Source organism: Saccostrea echinata, unplaced genomic scaffold, assembly GCF_033153115.1.
Source record: "Saccostrea echinata isolate AGI-Se365-2 ecotype Australia unplaced genomic scaffold, CSIRO_AGI_Sech_v1 ptg000001l, whole genome shotgun sequence".
In the NCBI taxonomy this organism is placed as follows: domain Eukaryota; kingdom Metazoa; phylum Mollusca; class Bivalvia; order Ostreida; family Ostreidae; genus Saccostrea; species Saccostrea echinata.
In genome coordinates, this window is record NW_026889750.1 from 2,447,746 (window position 1) to 2,469,255 (window position 21,510).

The 21,510-nt window shown below is 32.3% G+C and overlaps 1 protein-coding gene across 3 annotated transcripts in view; it reads left to right on the forward strand.

Annotated features, from left to right (window-relative positions):
- The window catches only part of LOC133182928 (signal peptide, CUB and EGF-like domain-containing protein 1), a 33,232-nt gene extending 13,453 nt beyond the window's left edge, over positions 1 to 19,779 (forward strand). For all 3 annotated transcript variants that reach the window (XM_061317802.1, XM_061317812.1, XM_061317820.1), the window contains 21 exons: positions 2,402 to 2,521; positions 2,752 to 2,874; positions 4,155 to 4,277; positions 5,195 to 5,311; positions 5,678 to 5,794; positions 7,364 to 7,480; positions 7,573 to 7,695; positions 8,477 to 8,593; positions 8,789 to 8,911; positions 11,747 to 11,956; positions 12,183 to 12,302; positions 12,379 to 12,537; positions 12,834 to 12,936; positions 13,262 to 13,365; positions 13,630 to 13,794; positions 14,016 to 14,183; positions 15,200 to 15,361; positions 15,471 to 15,668; positions 15,864 to 16,016; positions 16,133 to 16,212; positions 18,720 to 19,779. In XM_061317802.1, coding sequence (XP_061173786.1) covers positions 2,402 to 2,521; positions 2,752 to 2,874; positions 4,155 to 4,277; positions 5,195 to 5,311; positions 5,678 to 5,794; positions 7,364 to 7,480; positions 7,573 to 7,695; positions 8,477 to 8,593; positions 8,789 to 8,911; positions 11,747 to 11,956; positions 12,183 to 12,302; positions 12,379 to 12,537; positions 12,834 to 12,936; positions 13,262 to 13,365; positions 13,630 to 13,794; positions 14,016 to 14,183; positions 15,200 to 15,361; positions 15,471 to 15,668; positions 15,864 to 16,016; positions 16,133 to 16,212; positions 18,720 to 18,863 — 2,846 coding nt within the window. In that variant the 3' untranslated portion in view covers positions 18,864 to 19,779. The remainder of the gene's footprint in view (positions 1 to 2,401; positions 2,522 to 2,751; positions 2,875 to 4,154; positions 4,278 to 5,194; positions 5,312 to 5,677; positions 5,795 to 7,363; positions 7,481 to 7,572; positions 7,696 to 8,476; positions 8,594 to 8,788; positions 8,912 to 11,746; positions 11,957 to 12,182; positions 12,303 to 12,378; positions 12,538 to 12,833; positions 12,937 to 13,261; positions 13,366 to 13,629; positions 13,795 to 14,015; positions 14,184 to 15,199; positions 15,362 to 15,470; positions 15,669 to 15,863; positions 16,017 to 16,132; positions 16,213 to 18,719) is intronic.
- The last annotated feature ends 1,731 nt before the right edge of the window (positions 19,780 to 21,510 follow it).

A 21,510-nucleotide genomic window follows, 5' to 3' on the forward strand; every position in this document is an offset into this window, starting at 1 on the left:
GCTGATAACATTACAATTAGCTTCAGATTCAGTTTGAATGCGTATGACCTCGAGCAGTTGAGGGTCTTTACGGAAGGGAAAGTGCAATACATGCTGCTTCTTATGTTTTGATCTCAGCGCTATATATCCTGTATTTGCTTCAAGATGATAAAGTGTGCAAACGTCAGAAAAGTTTATATAAAAAAAAAATACTTGTCAATAAATGTTTGCAAAATTGCTCTTATTTGGTATGGATTCTTTGGTAGTGGTGGTAAAGATATCACATAGCAAGGCAATTTAACAAAAAAACAAATCCTAAGAATTTCTTCACATTTTGTATCAACTGTATATATGTAGATCAATGCTGTCATTTGAATAAACTTGTCTTATCATTTGATGTATAGATGTAATTACCTTTTGCTGGATGTAAAGTGGCATCACTTTGGTTGAAATCTATTATAACCACCACATTTCTGAAATTCTGATATCAATCGGATGAGATTCTATCGTCTCTGTATTTATAAAAAGTGTCAAATTTCTCTGTCAAATTATGAAACCGATTTTCAATAAAGAGCGCCGTAATTGTAAATTCCAATCTTTCACTTTGACACAGGATTTAAATAAAAAAATTTGTTACGATAAATAGCAAACTTGAAACATCATTTTAGACCTTTAGATCAAGTATCCAATTACATTTTATGAATCTTTTATAAAATGCGAGAGTGTCACAATGTCATTAAAGATTGAAAAAGGAAAGCACGTAATGAAATTTCCTTAAATTTTCGATTACGTAAACGTCGCTGCTTTGAAGTGGAGCCCTCATGTAGTCGGATTTCCCCTCTCCCCCTACCCCAGTAATGAATACAAAAGTATATTTCAACAGGCTGGTTAGTAAGTAGTCTTATCACAATGTAGAGTTTGATTCTGCTAAGTTTTATAAGCCCAATGGAAACTTCGACATTGTACAGTCACAATTTTAATATCATAATATCTTATATTAAAATAAGACTTGCTGCTGAATATAAGAAGCACCCTAAACTGATATGAACAAAACATAAATGTGTTAATGCCGATGGTTATTTCCTAATGAATGCTTGCGTTATTCACTAGAAACAGAATTTAAATCGCGCTTTCAAACACAACCATTTAATTTCAGATTGTAATTATCAAAGTTCTTTACACAAAAAAATTACATAACGACGTGTAAAATGTCAAACAACATCTTACTGTGTAATAATGAGTCAAAAAAATTCAGTATTTAACTAGCTTTACTTTTATTTGACTGGCAGATAAAAGATTAGTTGCTGCTGTATAAACATCCTGCTATTTTTGCTATCTTTCTTGAATACAACGTCATTTAATTCAGATTGTAAAATTGCAACTGTATCCGCCATTAGAAAAATATTTTCTTCTGAAAAGAAGATTTCATTTTTAAAGCAAAAAGGAACAAACTGCAATGTTTTCTCTTTTTAATAGTTCACATAACAGTTGCATTTATATGTTTTAACCAGTACAGTTGAAATAATACGCCACGACCACATCATTTCAATTCAGAGAGAAAAGCAAAATGCATGAAAATATTTATAGAAGGTTTACGGGTCTACTACAAGGTGGTCGTTTGAGACCACACCTTACCTGAACAATAAATTAATTTTACATAATAAAATGTGTTTATCAGTGAAAAGGATCGTTCGCAAATATGATTGATATGTAAGCTTAATAGACCCCTCCACTCTGTACCTGTCAACAGTCTTTTCTATTAATAATGCCTTTTTCCGGTTGTAAACTTTGAGAGGCCGTAACCTTGAAGCAAATAAGTTGTTCAGTCTGCGACAACATTAAAGAAAACAGCAAGACAATATCTTTGCTTTTATTTGCATTTAACAGCAATAAAAAAATTTATAATACATCACAGGGTCTTAGGGTACCATTGTCTTCAAATATACTCTTCATTGATGAATGCAAATGATCAGGGACAGAATAGAAAATGCTCAAAGTTCGAAATTCTTCGTTACTTTTGATCAGACCACACAGTATGTGATGACCATGTGTCTGGAAGTGTTTACGAGAAATTTGACCAAAACAAAATGCATCTGGCTCCAGGAAGTTGACCCTAGATTGACCTGATAGGTAACATGGGGTCAATTGAGGATAAATCGATGACTGTCACAAGTAAAAGGACGTCAATTGACTTGGTTACCATAGTAGTGACCACAAGAAGTGGTTACTAAAAAGAGTTCTTCCTTACGGCTATATATTTTGCGCAAAGTCAAAAATTTTCTTTTAATGCAATACTAACATTGTAATTTTACAACTATGGTAAACTGAACATTACATTCTATTGAGGACTTTTTGATAGCTATCATTCGGCTGATGTGACTGAATTTGTCTTTGATTACTTTTTATTCTGATTTTTTTTCAGGTAATGCATGTGAAAAAGGTACACACAATTGTCATAGGGATGCTATCTGTATAAATACGAGACGGCGTTATCGATGTCGTTGTAAGCCCGGTTACTATGGAAATGGAAAATTATGTTACGGTAATTCATTCAAGAAAAAACATTCCAGTTCTTTGTTTTATGAAATTTAACATTACATCATATTTTTTCCTGCTTAATGAGACTCATTTTATAGTTCTGAATCCTTAACTTAATGTATTACAATAATATATATATATATAAAAATAATTTTGAAAAGATCTTTTTAGTCAGCGAATATATTTGAGTTTTGCACTGAGTTTCAAAGAAAATATCGGTATATGTTTATCTAGAAATAGACGAATGTAACTATGATAACGGGGGATGTGTACATTTCTGTCAAAACTCCAAAGGCAATTATACATGTAGCTGCAAAGCAGGATTTGATCTGGACAATGATGGACACAATTGTATCGGTAATATACATGTAGTATATGTTTTATGATATAATTAATTAACATTTATACAAAAGTAGTGAAACGCAAAAAATAATATCGTCTGTTTCCTATCTCATCATAGTTTTTACTAAGTCTAGGACCATTTCAATTCCATTTCGTCAAGATGCATTTTCGTCAAGATTCATTTTTGTCTTTTGAAAAGTTACAACATCTACTAGGGGTAAAAAAGAAAATTGAACATCGAAAACAAACTGACGTCATCAAAAATCTTCAGAATGACTAAGTCTGTCTAATATAGATTCAAGTTTAATCAAAGCAAGACCTTAAAGACCAATTGCAAGGTTGGCCACATAATTAATTGAAAATTTCATAGGGGAATATTGAAAGAAAAGAAGATCACAAAAAGAAGTTCTAACTAGAAAATGACACTCAAATTAATGAACGAGATATTTGACAAAAAAATCATCTTTGAAAATCCTTTCTACAAAACTGTTTTCTTGTAGTGGACTAAATATCACATATTTTAATATTGGATTCAATTTTTACAAGAGTCTTAGATAATTCTTTAAATTTCATTTTATCATTGATTATTTTATGTTATTACAAAATACACTGCGGATTGTTGTTAAAACTTTAATACGTCAAAATGATATTTAACAAAAATATCTTATGTTAAAATTTGATAGCACAATCATTTTTACATATTGAATATGAATCGACAGACGCGCTCAAAGATCTCAATAAAGGTGTGCGAAAATTAAAGAAATAAACTAAAGGCAATCTATAGAGAGAGAGAGGAAATCATTAAGAAAGTTTTATTGAAAATGCAATTCAATATGACCGATGTCATTTCTCAATTTTTACATGTAATATCTTGTTTCCATTATATACCATGTAAAAGAAGTAAAAAATAAAATTTAAAGTTAATAGGAAAAATTTTACTTAACCAAGCCTTAAGATAGTAACTGTTACAATCTTCTAGAAGTATTGTTTGATTTTCTTTGATATTGAAGAGCTTTTAGTTTAGTTTAATTTATCAATAGGATAAACTAGATAAATTGATTTACTTAGCATTACGGAATTAATTGAATTTTCAATTTTAAATTAAAAAAAAAAATACATTGCACAAAATTTCAATAATGCTTAGAGATATCAATTCAAAGACACATATTCATTTTAAAAAAAATTCCTGGCATCATCATTACATTCTTAAACATTATTTTGAATGAGATCACAGCTTCCACTTCTAAAGTACACAACTTTTACAAACTTGCTATGTTACGATATACTTTCATTAGATAAGAACGAATGTTTACAAAACAAAGGCGGATGCCAGCACCAATGCCTCAACACATTGGGAGGATATGAGTGCAAGTGCAATGCTGGTTATTCTTTGTCCAAGGACGGAAAATCCTGCCAATGTAAGTTTTCTTTTCAAAATCTTAACAATGTAACTTTCTAACTCAATTGCCTGCAATTTACGTCATAAATAAAGTGCCTGTTAAATGTTTTGTCAGGTTAAATTTCTTCTTATCACAAGACCCCACTAGTTTTACATTGCAACGTGCTCATTAGAATTTATATCAGCGGTATTCTTCAGTACATGTTAAGGGTGATTAGCTGTTAATGTTAATCCGAGTGGATAAGTGACATATATTATTCTGAAGGCAAAGCCAATGATTTGCCATGCTCTTTTTTCACTGTATTAGAGATTGTGTTTAACAAAGTTCACTAAAACCCCCACTTTAAATCTTGTTTTTAAGAAGTATGTTTGGCGAAAATATTGCGCTGTTATCACTAGGGAATAATCCTTGCTTTCGTCTCTAAGTTAAAATTAATGTTTAAGTTTGTGTTATTGTGTACACAATTTTATTCATATTTTTTTCGATAGAAAATCAAACAAGATCAATAGCATTTGCTTCAATTTAAGGACATACGCAACGTACCTTACCTACTGATAATTTTTCAAGATATTCTTAATTTAAGATTATAATGCCATCAGATGTTCGTAGACAAAAAATCATCATGCATTACCAGGGGTTTTGAAAAGAAATCGATTGATGGAAATTAATGTATAATTCAAAGAAAAATATACAAAAATTACCAAACATATATTCATGATGTTTTGTTTATCCAGACTTGTTTTAAAAGAAGTGTACAACAGCATATATAGACATTAAAGTGTAGCACACAGTTCCTTTAAGTATCGGAACTCTTCAACTCAGGGAAAAGACAATAAAGTTCAAACTACCTTGCGTATGTCCTTTATTACTAAATCACTAGTAGCGACTCTTGTATGATTCATGTTAAAATATCAGGAGTATTACGTTTTAATCAGATGGAACATGGTGTGTTGAGAACTTAGGTTGTGACCATCACTGTAGCTCGGGATCAAGTCTTCAATGCGCTTGCAGAACAGGGTATACCCTGATGAGTGACGGGAAACAGTGTCAACGTTAGTACGCATGCGTTCTGGTATTCCTCTCTCAACAAATCTTTTTTGACAAAGAGATATCGAAATAAAAGTTATACTTAAGATATTTGAACTGATAAAGAATTATCGATAGAATAATTTTATGGATAAGTCTGTAATAGTTGCTGGCACAACAAAAAATTACTTCAAAGGTTGATGGATTTGTATATTAGGAAGTACAACTACAGAGACTCACTCATTTACACGTGTTAACTTCAGGGATATGCAAACTCTTCAGTATATATATCATATGTGTGACTTACCTTTCAAATTGATTCAATTCTGCAATTAAGAAGAGCATTTCCATTTCTCGAGATGTTTTATTCTGTTCTCATATTTTTGCAACAGAAACTTGTGCTGTTGGAAATGGAGGTTGTCAGCACAACTGCACCAATTCTCCATCTGGACCAGTCTGCAGCTGTGCTCCTAAATACCTACTGATGGAAAATAATAAGACATGCATAGGTAAAACATGAACTTAAAACAGGTCTCGAAAGAGGCATAAGTGGAATATAATTTTTATAAACAAATATCGTAGGATGAGAAAACTCCATGCACAAAAAATTATTTAAACAAATTCATTGAAAATTAATTGTCAATTATTTCAGATCAATGTTTACAGACTAATTTTGTTTTACAGAGATTGCATTTTTGCACCATCATTCATTTTCGATCATCAATTGTAAAACGTTAAGAATAAATCAATCATCTGGTTAAAAATAGCCTTTCGATGAACCGATATTCATAACAATAATGAGAATAATCAAAATGATAAAAAAAAAAAGGCAAGATGGCGCATAAGACCGTGTAAATGTCTGAATGAATTGATGAAGTCATTTTTTGTAATAATTATTGCGCTGCATTTTCAGTTGGTACATTAAATTTCGTTTATTTGATCATCATTTTAATGCCCTGGTCGTGGAAATAATCAGTAAACCTTCAAAAACAACTTTATCGACAATCACTCATATCCGACATTCTTTTCATCTTGCACTGAATAATTGTATAAGAATAGTATTTTTCGTCAAAATACCAGGACAGTTTATTGCAATGTTCTAACAAGTTTGATAATACGAGCAGTCATTTAAAAATCATAAAAGTCTTGTATTAATGACTTTTAAATTGAATTTCCAATTAAAAGGTTATAACTGATATCTATCCGGAACCAAGGGGGGCTAGTGCAAAATGTCATGTTTACTTGCAGACCAACTTTGGTAATTAATATGTCTGGAAAGCTTGGAGCATTTCATCGGATATCAAAGTGCACTAACGTTTAGAGAGAAATATTCCATTATCTCAACAGACATATTATTTTACATGCACAGATCTAGAGGGTCGATTTTATTCGACAGGTTCAAACGTAGAAATTATATCTGACATTAGAGATGACTTTTTTTCTTCTTTACATGTACATGTAAATGTAAAATCTACGAAGCCCGATAACAAAAAGTAACCATGAGTTTGTGATGTTTTCTGCTTTATTTGCCGACAATTCTTAAATACCGACATAATACTTCCATCGATATTAATTGAAAACCAGAAAAGACAGAGGTTATTAAAGTCAAATTTTCATGATTAGGTAGAGTCTACAAAAAAACGGTGTTGTAAAACAATGGCATCCGACATCCAGATCTTAAACTAATCAGAACCCTACTATCTTAAAGAATCTTTATGTATGTCTGCCTCACAACCATAGAAAATAAGATCATCAGAGAGTTGAATGTCATTTATTTTCCATGTAAAAATATTGCAAAACATGCGGCTGAAAATAAATGACAGAGAAAAACACAAATTAAATAACATAACAGACCAGTTACCTACAGTTCTATGCAAAATGTTACAATTACTCAAACACAACGCATGGTTACCTTTTGTCCAGACCCGTTTCGTTCATCGTAAAAAAAATCTACAACTTCTAAATTGCAAGACTGTTTTAAATTTTACTCGATATCAAAGTTTGCATCATTGGGATTAAACTCAAGTAAACCTATCTCGAAACTAATAACATTGATTCCCGGGGTTTTTTTGTATTAGCATCCTGCGATGTGAACAACGGCGGATGCGATAGAGAGTGTATAGACACTCTGGAGGGACCAAAATGTCAGTGTCCAACGGGCTTCCATCTGCATCAAGACGGGAAAACATGTCTAGGTTTGTCATTATACATGTATCTCTCCTCAGAATATTTTTAGCATAGTGGTTTCTAGCTGTATTAACAGAGTGTATTTGTGATTATTATTTAGATGAAGACGAATGTGCCATCAACAACGGGGGATGTAGTCACAAGTGTTTAAATACAGAGGGAAGCTTTGAATGCGTTTGTCCAAAAGGTTTCAAAGTCCAGTATAACCAACGAGTCTGCGTTGGTAAGTATTGCACTTGATTTCAGCTAAGGAAAAAAGTTAGCATGGAAAAGCAATGAAATGTGAAAGCAATATTTTTTTTTTCATTGTAACAATTGGGGACCTTTTTTCATAGAAATATTGGACAAAAGTTTGTTTTTTTAAAAGTTCGATCTTCAGTGAAACGGCAAATTATTTCCATCGTAGGAATTGGGCATATACGGTTTTTTTCCCATAGAAATATTGGGCAAACCCTAGCAAAAAATACTATAGGTAACTATGGTTTACTATAGTTAACTATAGTAAATCAAAGTGTCAAAATTATCACTATGGTAAATCAAAGTTTTCAAAGTGATCACTTAAGTGTCATAGTGATCACTATATAGTAAATCAAAGTTTTCAAAGTGATCACTATAGTGTCATAGTTATCACTATAGTAAATCAAAGTTTTCACCATAGTTAATCAAAGTTTTAATAGTGATCACTATGGTAAATCAAAGTTTTCATAGTTAACAGTTTAGGAAATCAAAGTGTCAAAGTTATCACTATAGTAATTCAAAGTGTCAAAGTTATCACTATAGTAAATCAAAGTTTTCATAGTGTCAAAGTTATAACCAAGTTAACTATAGTTAACTATAGTATTTTTTTGTTAGGGAAAGTTTCTTTTTTCTTACCTTCGATCTTTACAATGAAATCATATATATATATATATATATATATATATATATATATATATATATATATATATATATATATATATATATATATATATATATATATATATATATATATATCTTTTTCACAGACATCAATGAATGCGAACTCAACACAACATGTGACCATAATTGTGTTAATACACCTGGTAGCTTTTACTGCACCTGCAAGGAAGGATACCAAATTTACGGCTTTACACACTGTGCAGGTTACATTCACAATGAAAGCTTTTCTGAAATTATAGAAAACGTAGATTGAATATTTGTTGATAAAAAAGGTGCCATATGTTGATAATGCTGAGCATCTAAGAATTCCCTGCAATTTTTTTTATTCAAATCAAAAAGCGTAGAATCATCATTGCTTAAGTACACCACTTGCCTAAAACATTGACATTGTTTGCTAGATAAGAATGAGTGTCTGGATGAAAACGGAGGCTGCGAGCACTCTTGTCTCAATACAGAAGGAAGCTTTCAGTGTTTCTGTGGGACTGGCTATAAAATACATTCCAATGGAAAAGATTGCATAGGTACGTGCTCTACATCAATCCAGTAGATGTTTGTCTAGACTAGTGAATTGTTTTTTTTTTCTTTAAGAAAAAATTAAAAGGTTAAAATAATTTCAGTTCTTGAATTTAACCACCATATATTTTTCATGTTAAATTGTTTCATTCGTAAATGAATTTATATCAATCTATTATATGATTCAATCCAATTAAAATCTCTTCTAAATTATCTTTTCATTTTTTATATTTTATTTCCCTTTGACAATGCATATTATAAATACATCGATGTGTTCATTGTATCATTATTGACCACTTTAAGACCTTAACATAGTGTCTTCTTAATGATATGATCTGAAATGAACGTCAATACACAATAAAGGAATTGTATTTCTTAAATGATTATTGTATTTTGGTTTTATTTTATATTTATTTTGGCCGTTTTGTGCCACAATGCAAAAGAAATGACGCATCTATTTATCTACATATTGAGAAACCAATATCAATCTGAGGTCCAATATTTGAGAAAAGGCCCGAAGGCAAAAGGGGTGATATTGACCGAGAATTTAATTAAGCGGTCTTATGAAAATGGATTTTTTATCACTCTTGCTACTCACTAAGAAAATTAGTATTATACCCGCACTTTCTGAAGAAAGTTCGGGTATATTTTTGTTATCCTGATCCACCCTTCCGTCCGTCTGCAAATTATCTTCATCCTAAAACACATTGAGCATACATTTTATGCAGTAGCGATACCATCTTTTAGAATTTGATAAGTGATGTCCTGTAGGTTTCATATTTTTATTTTTACCCTAGGGATAAATTGGGGTCGAAAACCTTGTTTCCAGACTCTTTTAACGTTTTACGCAGTAGCTAAATCTTCTTTTGGGATTAGTACTCTGTAGAGGAACATTATACATGTATAGAGTTTTGCAATTTTCATATACCATACACCCTTGGGGCAAATATGGAGTTGAAAGCAATCTTTTTCTAAGAAAACTTGTTAAATATTTTACGCAGTAACCAATAATCTTTTTGAATAGATTGGTTGTGTCCTGTAGATTTTTGAATTTTCATTTTCAACCAGGAGGACCATTTGGGATGAAAATTTAAAAGGCCTGTTTACACAAAAATGTCTATCCAAAACTCTTTTGTTTGAAGAATTCATCAAATTCCTTATTTTAGGACTGGTAATCCTATTATATAAAATGCTGTTATAAGAGACCCTTGGGCCACATGGCTCAAGTGAAAATTTGAAATCACAAGATTTTACCAAAACCAACAGCTTAAAAACTTACGACTTTTCAACTTTATACACAACCATTCCCAGGATAAATTAAAGTCCAGGCTTTTTGATATCATTGACAGTTGCTTTTTCAAAAAAATGGAACTCGTAAATTTACTTACCTTGTCATTGGTCATTTGCAAAATTATTTTGTTAAAAACATTCTGATTGTACACACAAGTACTCTGAAGTTGACATTAAAAAGATGCTTGAGTTTCTGATTGACAATATCTATGTGGTTTTTGGAGACCAGGTCTTCCAACAATCTATTGGAATTCCCATGGGTATCAATTGCGCCCCGTTATTAGCAGACCTTTTTTTGGTATTCATATCAAGCAGAATTTGTCCAAAATTTTGTACGTGAAAAGAAGAAAACACTTGCTGTGGCCTTCAACTCGACATTTAGATATATCGACGACGTATTGTCAATTAACAATGGCTATTTCCATTCTTATGTCGATACGATATATCCAGGTGAGCTTGAGATAAAAGATACCACAGAGTCTAACACATCTGTTTCATATTTGGATATTTTACTTGAAAAAGACGTTAATGGTAATCTAACAACCAAGCTTTATGATAAACGTGATGACTTTAACTTTTCAATCGTCAACTTCCCTTACTTATGCAGCAATATACCTTCATCATCTGCATACGGGGTATATATATCTCTCTGTACAATTTCTAAAACGAAATAAATCATTGACAAACAAGTTGATGAAACAAGAATATCAGCATTCTCGTTTAAAGTCATCATTTCGTAAGTTCTATGGTCGATACAATGACCATGTCAGCAAATACAATTTATCATTGAGTCAAATGCTGACTGACGTTTTTCATACTAATTGTTAGGCCATTATTTACACACTAAATTGTCGACGGATTTTTCCGTAATTTCCCGATCATGACAAGGAGCACACGGCGGGTGTGACCGGTCGGCAGGGGATGCTCACTCCTCCATGGCACTTGATCCCAACTCTAATGTTTGGAGGTCCGTGTTTGCTCTGCACCTATTTTGTATTGTTTAATGGACTTTCGAGCTTGAATGCTGTTCGTTATCTCCATATATTTCATTGATACATGTTTATACATTTGTATTTATAAACTTACAGAATAACTATTGTTTCTAGCTTCCCACGAACAAAGGGAATCAAACTCTTTCATGTGGGTATTACTGACTAAATCTAGTTATATTATACGTACTTTAACTAAATAATAATACACTGCATGTATGTAAATAGAGGCTTTATCGTATCAAGCAAGTGTTTTTTCCATGATGTTGATTACAATTATTTCTAAGAAAAAAAAATTAAAAATAAACCTACGAAATCTTTAATAAAGCAAATTAATGTTTCTCAAATTATTAGAAGTTAATTTAAAGTGAAAAGCTCGGTATCTGAAATGTCAAAAGATTTAAAAGTTTTGAAAAGTTTGTGTACAAGGGATAACCATGTAATTTATGAATAAATGAGGCGAGTTTGTCGAAAACTCCATGTAAAATCACTATGTCTTACTACAGCATATGTATGCAAGAATTCAATATATTTTTAATATGTAATCATTTATATAACTCACAGAGTGGAACAAATGTTTGCCGTTTGAAGCCCCTGCGAAGACAGTGGCCACTTGTAGACAGTCGGGAGCAGATCAATACTGTTCTCTTCAATGCCAAGCCAACACACATCCGTCCGGTGTCCTGAAAAGTAGTACATACTACTCATGTGGCGCAAGCACACAGTTCCGATGGTCTCATCGTATCAAAAATATTGACCTGCCTTTTTGTTCTGGTAAAATAGAGTTTTAAAATGTTATCTAATTTTTTATCACAGATACGAGTACATTTAAGCGATCACTTGATTAAACTAAATTTTATGATGGAGGAGTTATGTTTAACCTCTGCTTTGTTAGTCATTATTAGACTCTATAACTGAAAAGTAATCAAATTTTACACACTGGATACATGTACAGATATTGGGAAAATGTTATAGTTTTTTTTCTTTTTTTCCTCATCAGCAAATACACATGCTCCATCCGTAACCAAAACAATAAGATTCGTATTTGTGGCCACTAGATGTCGGGTCAAGAAACGCCTTCGACAAGAAGTCAAACAAAACATTACCACCCAACTTAACAGTACGTCCTTCACTACTTTCAAATTTAGTTAAGCAATGCTGTATAAGAGTGAGGAAACATCTACCTTTTATTGCAGCACTGAAGAAATTCAAATGCAGAAATTCGTGCAAAATAAACTACGTCCAAATAGATTGCAAGAACATTCCAAAGAAATTCCGAAGACTAGCAAGAGACATCTCTAAAACAGTAATAGCTGGGAAAATGGAATTAGAAGTGGAACCTTTTGCCATAACTAGTAAGGACTGTAATAATTTTAAAAAAAAGGCGATTTCCTGGAAATCTGAATATATCAATAGCAAAATGACACCATACGTAACTTTGGAATGGTTATCCTATCAAATCATTTTAATTCAGATACTTGCAAATATATCCGTTAACTTTTAGGAAGAGGACAATTATAAGAATGCTAGAAAATGATAAATTTGAAAACTTAACAGCTATTTATTGTGTATTTCGCATATTGCAGTAATATTAAATTGAATCGGAATACATTGATATATGAACTTCAAACATTGATGTTCAAATCTACAGAAAAATGTGATATTCCGTGTACAACTAAAAGGACAGAAAGACGCCTAAAGAAAGCCTATAAAACACTCAGAAAAATGACCAACAAGGCACAGCTTTTCTTTAGGTATTTATAGATTAATAACTACCAAACAGTGATATTGTAGGTACTCATATGCGGTCATTAACAGATGTTCATTTTCTTACAGATATGTGAAAACATACAGAGAATTTTAAATTAGTGCATATCATAGCTGACGGACAGAAGTTCTTAATCTTTTTATTGAAGTTAAAATATTTTTTATATTCTACGATAAATAGTTTTCCTATAGTTATTTATTTAATAATTAATAAATATTGAATATCAAGGGATGTAAATAAAAATGATTTTTTTTCTTTGAAACTATATTATATTTTCATTTATCTATCTTACCAAGCAAATATCTTTACAGATATGATAAACAAGATGTATCTTTCGCTAAAAGATCACTGAAAACGAAGAAGGTATACGGCTATAAATGTCCTACTGGCAGTGTAATGGGAGAACAAGCATGCGGTTAGTTTTGATAACTTAATTTTGAAGGGTAATTACTAGATGATATAATTCATTTTGATAAATAGTAAGTTTAACCAAAAATTTTTGCTGAATACAAGCAAATTTAGTTTTCCGCTTATCATTTCGGCCCAAGATCAAGATATATTTGACTTAATTAATCATTGTAATCACTAGCTCAGTATGTTTTTGTATGGGTGGTAGATGTTGAGATGAAGATATTTAAGGTTTGAGGATTACGTAATCAATGTTCAATTTTTCTTGCAGTGGATTGCAGCACGGGATCGTTTTACAACAGAAGTAGCAATTTATGTGAGTTGTGTCATCCAGGAACCTACCAGGACTCTGAAGGAAAGACAACCTGCAAGAACTGTCCACTCAGCCAGACCGGGGGAGGTATAATTGGTGCCAAGAGTACAACTGAATGTTCAGGTACTTAAAAGCTATGAAATTCCCTCTTTATGCAGAAGTCATGCTAATAGAAACAAAATTTAATAGCAATTATATCAAGAAAACAAAATATTTAAAAAGGTATTCAACATTAAAAAAAATAGTATTAAATACCATCAGTAGAAAATTATATCTATGTACACTTGGAAATTATGTCCCCAATTTAACTTATAGCTTATCTTTAATTTTCGTTTTACTGTTAGTTCTTTGTGGACCTGGAACATATTCATCAAATGGCCAAAATCCTTGCAAGAAATGTCCTCGGGGTAAATACCAAACAGGGTACGGAAGAAGCAGTTGTGTTCACTGTGGTATTGGCTTAACAACATTACAGGAGGGTGGGTCATCTTTCCTAGACTGCAGTACGAAAGGTAATCATCAAGAGACACGTATTTTTACTAAACATGCACAAGTGTGTTGTTAATGTTTCCTAATGAATCAAGGATTTTTTTAAGGACATTGGCAAGGTTCCTGGTTGTCGAATAGAATTTTTCAAGAACTCTTGAGTAGGTTTAATTGTACTAAACAGGCTATATTCTGGATTGTTTAACCTACCAAGCCAGCTTCTTTTTTAGATTTTGTCAAATTAGTGTTTTTGCAATTCCCATTGCATTTCCTATTTAAAATGTTGATAAAAGGGACCTACATAATTTTTCACCATAATAATTCTCCAAAACCCACTTATTTCATATAGTTTTTGTATTATATACATTATTGTATCTTTATTTCCTATGACTTCTAGATATTTTGGCTGAAAATGTATATATAGAAACAAGACAAGGGCATACCGGCACCAATCTTTATTTTTGAGTTACTTCCCTTAACAGCTATATTATTCACAAAGTCAATGGTCAAGAGAGTCAGACTGGTTGACTGATTCTATCATGTAATTGACTGAATTGATTGAAACACACTGAAATAAAAATATTGGCATGGATTTATTTCAATTTTTATTCGTAGTTACTGAATGTTGCTTCCTTCATACAACCTAAGAACTGATCTCAGTCGGTCTACCTTTCAGCATATGTCACATCCCTTCCCAGCATACTGAGCATAATTATGGTAAATAAATGTTGGCTCTTTGTCCCCTGAATACAATTTACAATTAAGCCATTACCACTTTTCTTTCTTCCTGTATAGCTGATTCTACACGTTAAAGGAAGTACACGTGCTTTTGATTACCTCTGAAAACATACGTTTTATTGGTTTTCACCGCTTAGAGAATTCTACACGGGAGATCATTCTCAATCACTATTTCATAAGTGAAAAAACCATGTATTAAACCTTTTTTTCTCCGGAAAACCTTGACTTGCCAATGTCCTTAAATCTGAAAATTAAAATTTTAACTTACCTAGTTTAAATACACGTTTGTACACATGTATTCCAGTTACTTGTGCTGTTGGGAATTTCTTTGATGTTCGAAGACACCAGTGTCTGCCTTGTCCTGTAGGCACCTATCAGCCAATTGCTGGACTCAACTTCTGTCACGCATGCCCAGTCAGTACCTCTACAGACTTCGTTGGGTCTACAAACCAGTCCGATTGCAAAAGTAGGATATATGATTTCTTTTAGATTATTTCTAAATATTAAGATTTAAGATAAATACATTAATATCATCATCTCCATAATAAATTTTTATCTCTTTTACCTTTCTGAAGATCAAAAATGTGGCGGACAGATAGGGAAGTTACAGGGGTACATTGAGAGTCCAAACTTTCCGGGAGACTATCCAAACAGTATCCAGTGTACCTGGAAAATCAAGCCTGGAAAGAAACGACGTATTCTTGTGATCATTCCGGAAATATTCCTGCCAAAAGAAGATCAGTGTGGAGATAAACTGGTCATGCGTAAATCCAGTGAGAATTCATATTTTGAAATAAAGATTATTCTAATAAAAATTTGCTCTTTATTTCCAACGGAATTAAAATAACAGTTGAAAAGTTACCTACCTTTTTCTAGAAGTTGTAATATATAACAGCAGTAGACCATCTGATTTTTTCTTCTCCATGTTAAATCTTTTACCTTTACCTTTTATTTAATCTAATGAGCAGGTAAACCATCATCTCTTACAACTTATGAAGTTTGCGAAACTACAGAGAAGCCAAGAGCTTTTACCTCTCGAAGTAGAAGATTATGGGTCCAGTTTAAGTCTGACTCTAAAAACACTGCTGGGGGATTCTCCATTCCATTCGTAACCTATAACGGTAAGCCTTCAGTCAACATTGAAGTTATTTTGATTACTATATACACTTAAATGTTTTTTTCTTTTCTTTTCACTGTAGAAAATTATTTTGTTTAAAAGTGCCTTTGATTATTTCAGAGGATTACCAACCTTTAATTGAAGATATTGTAAGAGATGGAAGATTGTACAGTTCTTATCAACATCAATCAATTCTAAAGGTTCGTAAACTTCCTTTACACAGTAAAAGGGTAACATTTTAATCCAGCTGTTTTCGTCATTTTAAAGGTCTGACAGACCATGCTTTACACATTATTATTGCATGAGCAACAAGAGAGGCACGGACTATCAAGGCCCAGGGAGGGATATCTATAAGGACCCCGAATTTGTTGTTAATGGACTAGTACACGTGCGTTCAGTTTGGTGGATTTTCCTATATAGTATCACAACTGGTTGGACAGGTTGTGCAGTATATAACATTTTCTGACTTACAGGTCATGTTGGCGTTTGGCGTTAATTTTTACAACATTTAGACTTTTTGCACTGCCCTCCGCCAGATATTCACATGTTCCACAACGTGGGTCACGGCATTTTTGACGACTTGGCATTGTCCGATGTAAATCTTACTCTGGTTAGGATTTTCTTTAGATTGGGTGCCTGTCTCCTGGTATTAATTATTTGTGACTCTTTGATAACGTCTTTCAAATTTTGAAATTGTTCTAAAATAGGAAAAAATCCCCTGGCTGTTCTCAAAATATTGTGGTTGCGTGGATTGTACGTTTCACCATTATCCTTGCGGCGAGTGTTTCTTAGTATTGAAGTAGGAATTGTTTTCTTGCTTTATCAATTCTGGCAATTATAATTCTCCGGATAATGTTCTTTTTTAAATTATGATTTCAATTCTTCTAACCTTTTCGACTGTAAAGATATATCAGTTACTATTGTGCATATGCGTCTTGCAATGTTGTATGGAATATTACGTTTAGTATGCGATGGGTGACATGAATGAAAATCCAAACACTATTGCGAATCTGTTTCTTTGCAGTAAAGATCTGTAATTATTTTGGCATCATCCTTAAGTAGAAAGAGGTCCAGAAAAGGTAGTGGGCTGTCATTCATCTTTCGATGCCGTCCCTGGCCTTAAAAATGATCCCTGTCGAAGTTATATAACTGTTGATTGCAATTGACATGGTGAGGGCGGTTTGTTTTTTCATTCCATATTTTATTTCGATTTTGACACCGTTTTTGTTCACAAAGTCGAACATTTGATTGGTGGAATCTGGTTGGTGTTTTGCAGGGTTATTATTTCTTTGCCTAATTCCTCTCTTCACCATTTCTGCCTACGAGGGATTTTGCTTCATAGTTGTATTTTAAGATTTGGATTTACGTATACTTTTGACTTGTTGGTTCTTATTCCGTGTTTGAGTTTTCCTTGGTATATTGTTAGCAATGTTTGTTCTGTGCCATACGTTGCTTCATGCTTTACTAACCGTGCGATTTTGGATTCAAGTATTTCGTTTGTTTTCTTTTTCTTCTCTTCTTGTATTTTGTTACCAAAGATGGACAAGTTTATCCTGAATTTTCCATTACAGCTTCTGCCTACTACACATCTGTAATTTCCGTATCACACTTTTCAAATTTGCTTTTCAACTTTGGGGCTCGTAGACGAAGAAGTGTGATTTCGGTCTCAATGTTTTGCATTGCAAGATTAATTCTATTTTTGGTCTCCTCGTTTTGTTCTGATTCAATATTCTTTACCCTAAAATAATATTTTATTTGTTTCTCCATCCTTCATAGCGGCAAGGTTTTCATTTTTAAGAGAATTCCAATATGCATGTTTTCTTTCGTTTAAAAGTTTAAACCACAAACCTTTCATTTGGCTTCTCTTCTTGCATGCTTCCTTTTTCAGGTTGATTTCGCTCCATTCCTTAACGATTTCTTGTGCGATAATCCTGGTTGTTAAATTCTTCTGTGAGAATTTCTCTCCGATAATAAAATTTCATGTTTTCCCCTATAAATTCTGGTTTGAGCTTCGATCTATATCTTGAAATGCAGTTGTTAATGAATCGTACTTACTGCAAAGAATCGAAGTTTTTCCTTAGATTTCTTCCAGAATTCTCTCCATTCCGTTATTCTCTGCTTCCGTTTTAGCACGAGTTTGTGACATCCTGGTCTTGTACCAAAAGTAAAATAATTTAAGATAAATCCAGTTTTTGGTACAGTAAAATACTGATATATATCCAATGATTTCAAGATTCACAAGACTCGAACAATCATTTTAACTGTAAGCACTTTCTGCCTTTTAATGGCTCTTCAGAAAGTAACAAAATGAATACCAAATAACAACTTGGGTCACGGCTAGCATTATTAATTACTTGTCAAACATTAATTATGAATTTATAACAATTTCTATTTTAAGATAAAATCACGGTAGATCAGACTACCGTTTTCGCTAACATAATTAAAGAAAATGTTTGTCAATCCTCAAAACTTTGAATAGACCAAAAACTGCAAAGTGTCCCCTACCTCCAAAGTCAACATACACACTGGTCTTCTCTGCATTTGTTATCTCTTGATGTACAAGTAACAACGTGTTTCTTTTCAGATTAGATTTTTTCATATTACATGTATATTTCATAAGCGTAAAGTCATCAAAAGACGATCTTCTTAACAGAATAAAAATTGTTTAAAAAAATAAATAAATAAATATTGCAATATTATTTTACAGGACAGAAAGCTGCTGAGTGTGTTGATGGAAGTCATTTCGCAACCATACAATTATTTCAAATACGCCAACGTGTCTCACACAATGATGCCGACTTCCTTTATACAGTTGCTTACAGAGAAAGTCCAGCGATTCTTTTCCACTTGAGGAATAATCAATCTGTTCTGGCCATCAGATCCACAAACAATGTAGGCATGAGCTGACCAAACAAATCCACACTGAAGATTTGACAGTATCTGTTCTTAACCTTTATACTGCTGTCTTGTGCTTTTTGATTTTTAGTCTCGATTCAGATCACATATCAAGGAGAGATTGAAAGGTATTTGTATATGGATCATTGTAACTTAGATTATTTGATGCAATTGCATCGAAGACGGAAGAGCCTGCAATTGCAGGCGTTGTTTGTTGTTTATGTACATTGTAAATGCTCATTACATGCCAAATTAGTATTTATTTTGTACTCTAAAGTATTCTTTGATAGACTTTTTTTACAATTGTTTTCATGTTCACACAGCATAGACAATGGACATGATATTTGCTTATGAATATATTATCTCGTATCGTTGTTTCCTTTCAACAATTTATTTCATGCTTTATTGCTTGAAAATTAATGCTTCTTTAAAACGCTTTGACTTACTAAGAAATATTGTCTTACTTTAAAGCCTTCATGAAAAATAACAGCTAGTAAAAACTACCTACATGTTTTTATTTAATCTACCGAGAAAAATGTTATCATATACATGTGTATTTAATTTATATCATAAGAATAATTGTTATCCATAATAATTATACAGCTGATTTTATATGATTATACTATTGAAAGAGATGAATTTATAATTAGGAAAATTGAAAATATCTGAAAAACACACTATGTGGATTACATGTTTTCATCGAGTTCGGGATTCTGAACAATTGAGCGTGAAAATATGTATATTGAAGAATAATAATCACGTGTAACCACGTGATTTTTTTTATGTTTGTGCCAGCCATTTTGTGATTGTGATTAATCGAATATTAATTGTAAAGCTCTGTTAACAATAAATAAAGAATTTGAGGTTTTGTATATCATATTGTCAATTTATGATGCAATCGAGCTTGTCGAATACTTTGAAAGTTCTTCGACCGTTGTTGTGACTTTGGTGCAGAGTGGCATATAACTATGGCTATGCATGACCATTTATAGATGGAACATTATTTTCTTCAGAGAAGTGGACAGGCATAGCCCACAAGGTGGAGGATTCTTTTGAGAGAATAGGGTGATAAATGTGACACCTACCAAAAATTACCAAACAGGTTATGGCAATTACATACTTAGAATAATTTTCAGCAATACACAGGTTTAGTAATATTTTGCTATTACAAAATTATGTACAGAAACAGCTACATGTAAGTGAGCACCCCTTTGCATTGTCACATAAATCCGAAAGAGCAAAACTTCTGTTGAAGAACAGATGGGTTAATGCAACGACACGGCAAATACATATATAAGATGGTAAAAGAATTGTGATACAGCATCTATCACACTTAAAATTTTAACTTACAACGACCTGAACCTTCACTTTACACATAAAATGGAATCTTTAGATTGACTTTTAACATCCTTTTTTTAGAAAAGTTTTTTTTTATGATTTCTGAATGCTAAGGCCTATAGGGTTCGCTTTGAAAAAAATATTGCCGACAGACATTTCGATCTGTGATTTTTCGCTAAAGAAATTTAATATCTTGTTCACCAAGGCAAAAAAAGGAAATTTAGACTACATTTAAAAGCAGAGTTTTGAGCAAAACAATGATATTTATAAGGACCAAATTAGCGGTTTCCAAACAGATTGTTGATAAAACAGTTTTTGAAAAGCAAAGTCAAGAGTTTTTGCAATTTATTATTGTGTTCACGCTCAGCATTTGGGTAATTTGAATGTGACAAAAATTTATATCAGTGCAAATGTTTAGTTTTCAAATATTTTTAAAAATCTCAAAATAATGTACCCAGTTCTTAATCATGCTACCATTGAACTTACATCAAGAAAAAAATCCAGCATTTCTTTGTTTTTAACCAACTTTCTCATTCCCTTATTTTTCTATTTGTCTAGTATTTTCACAATGACACAGTTTTGTTCTTAAATAAAATCAGAAAAACTACAAATTACAATGTATCAACTAAATATGACAACCTTTCATTCCAAAAATAGTATCAAACATTAATGATAACAATTGAGAGCTTCCTGTTTTCAATTACCTTGAAGGTTGACACTTTTTCTATTGTCCACTACCGTGCTAGCGGTACCAAATAACCTCAACCTCAAGATTTTATACGCAATATTCACACAATAAAATTTTCAATACACGGGGGAAATTTGCAACTTTTAAAAATTAGACTGCATTTTCTTGGAAAAGGAAAGATCCAATTTACATCCATGTCCCCAATAACTAAATTCACTTCTTAAAGGTGCATAGACACAGATTTGAAGTTTATATTTTCTCAAATTTTCTGTATAATATCACAACTTATATGTTGCTATAGCATTTCACACGAAAATAAAATTAAAAACTTATTTAATCTGGAAATATTGAAACTACGAATTTCGGGAGGCGTTTGATCCAGGGCGAGAGGCAGTCCAGGGCGAGAGGGAGAGTCTTGGTTATGCATTTACAACAGCACATGTGAGAGAGAGTCAGATACGGCAGCCCTGACGGACAACTCGGGACCAGCATTTAAAAAGTTATGTGTTTAAAAGAATTCCACTCTTTGAAAATTATATTGATTAAACCAAAAGATATTTCACACAGCATTATGAAA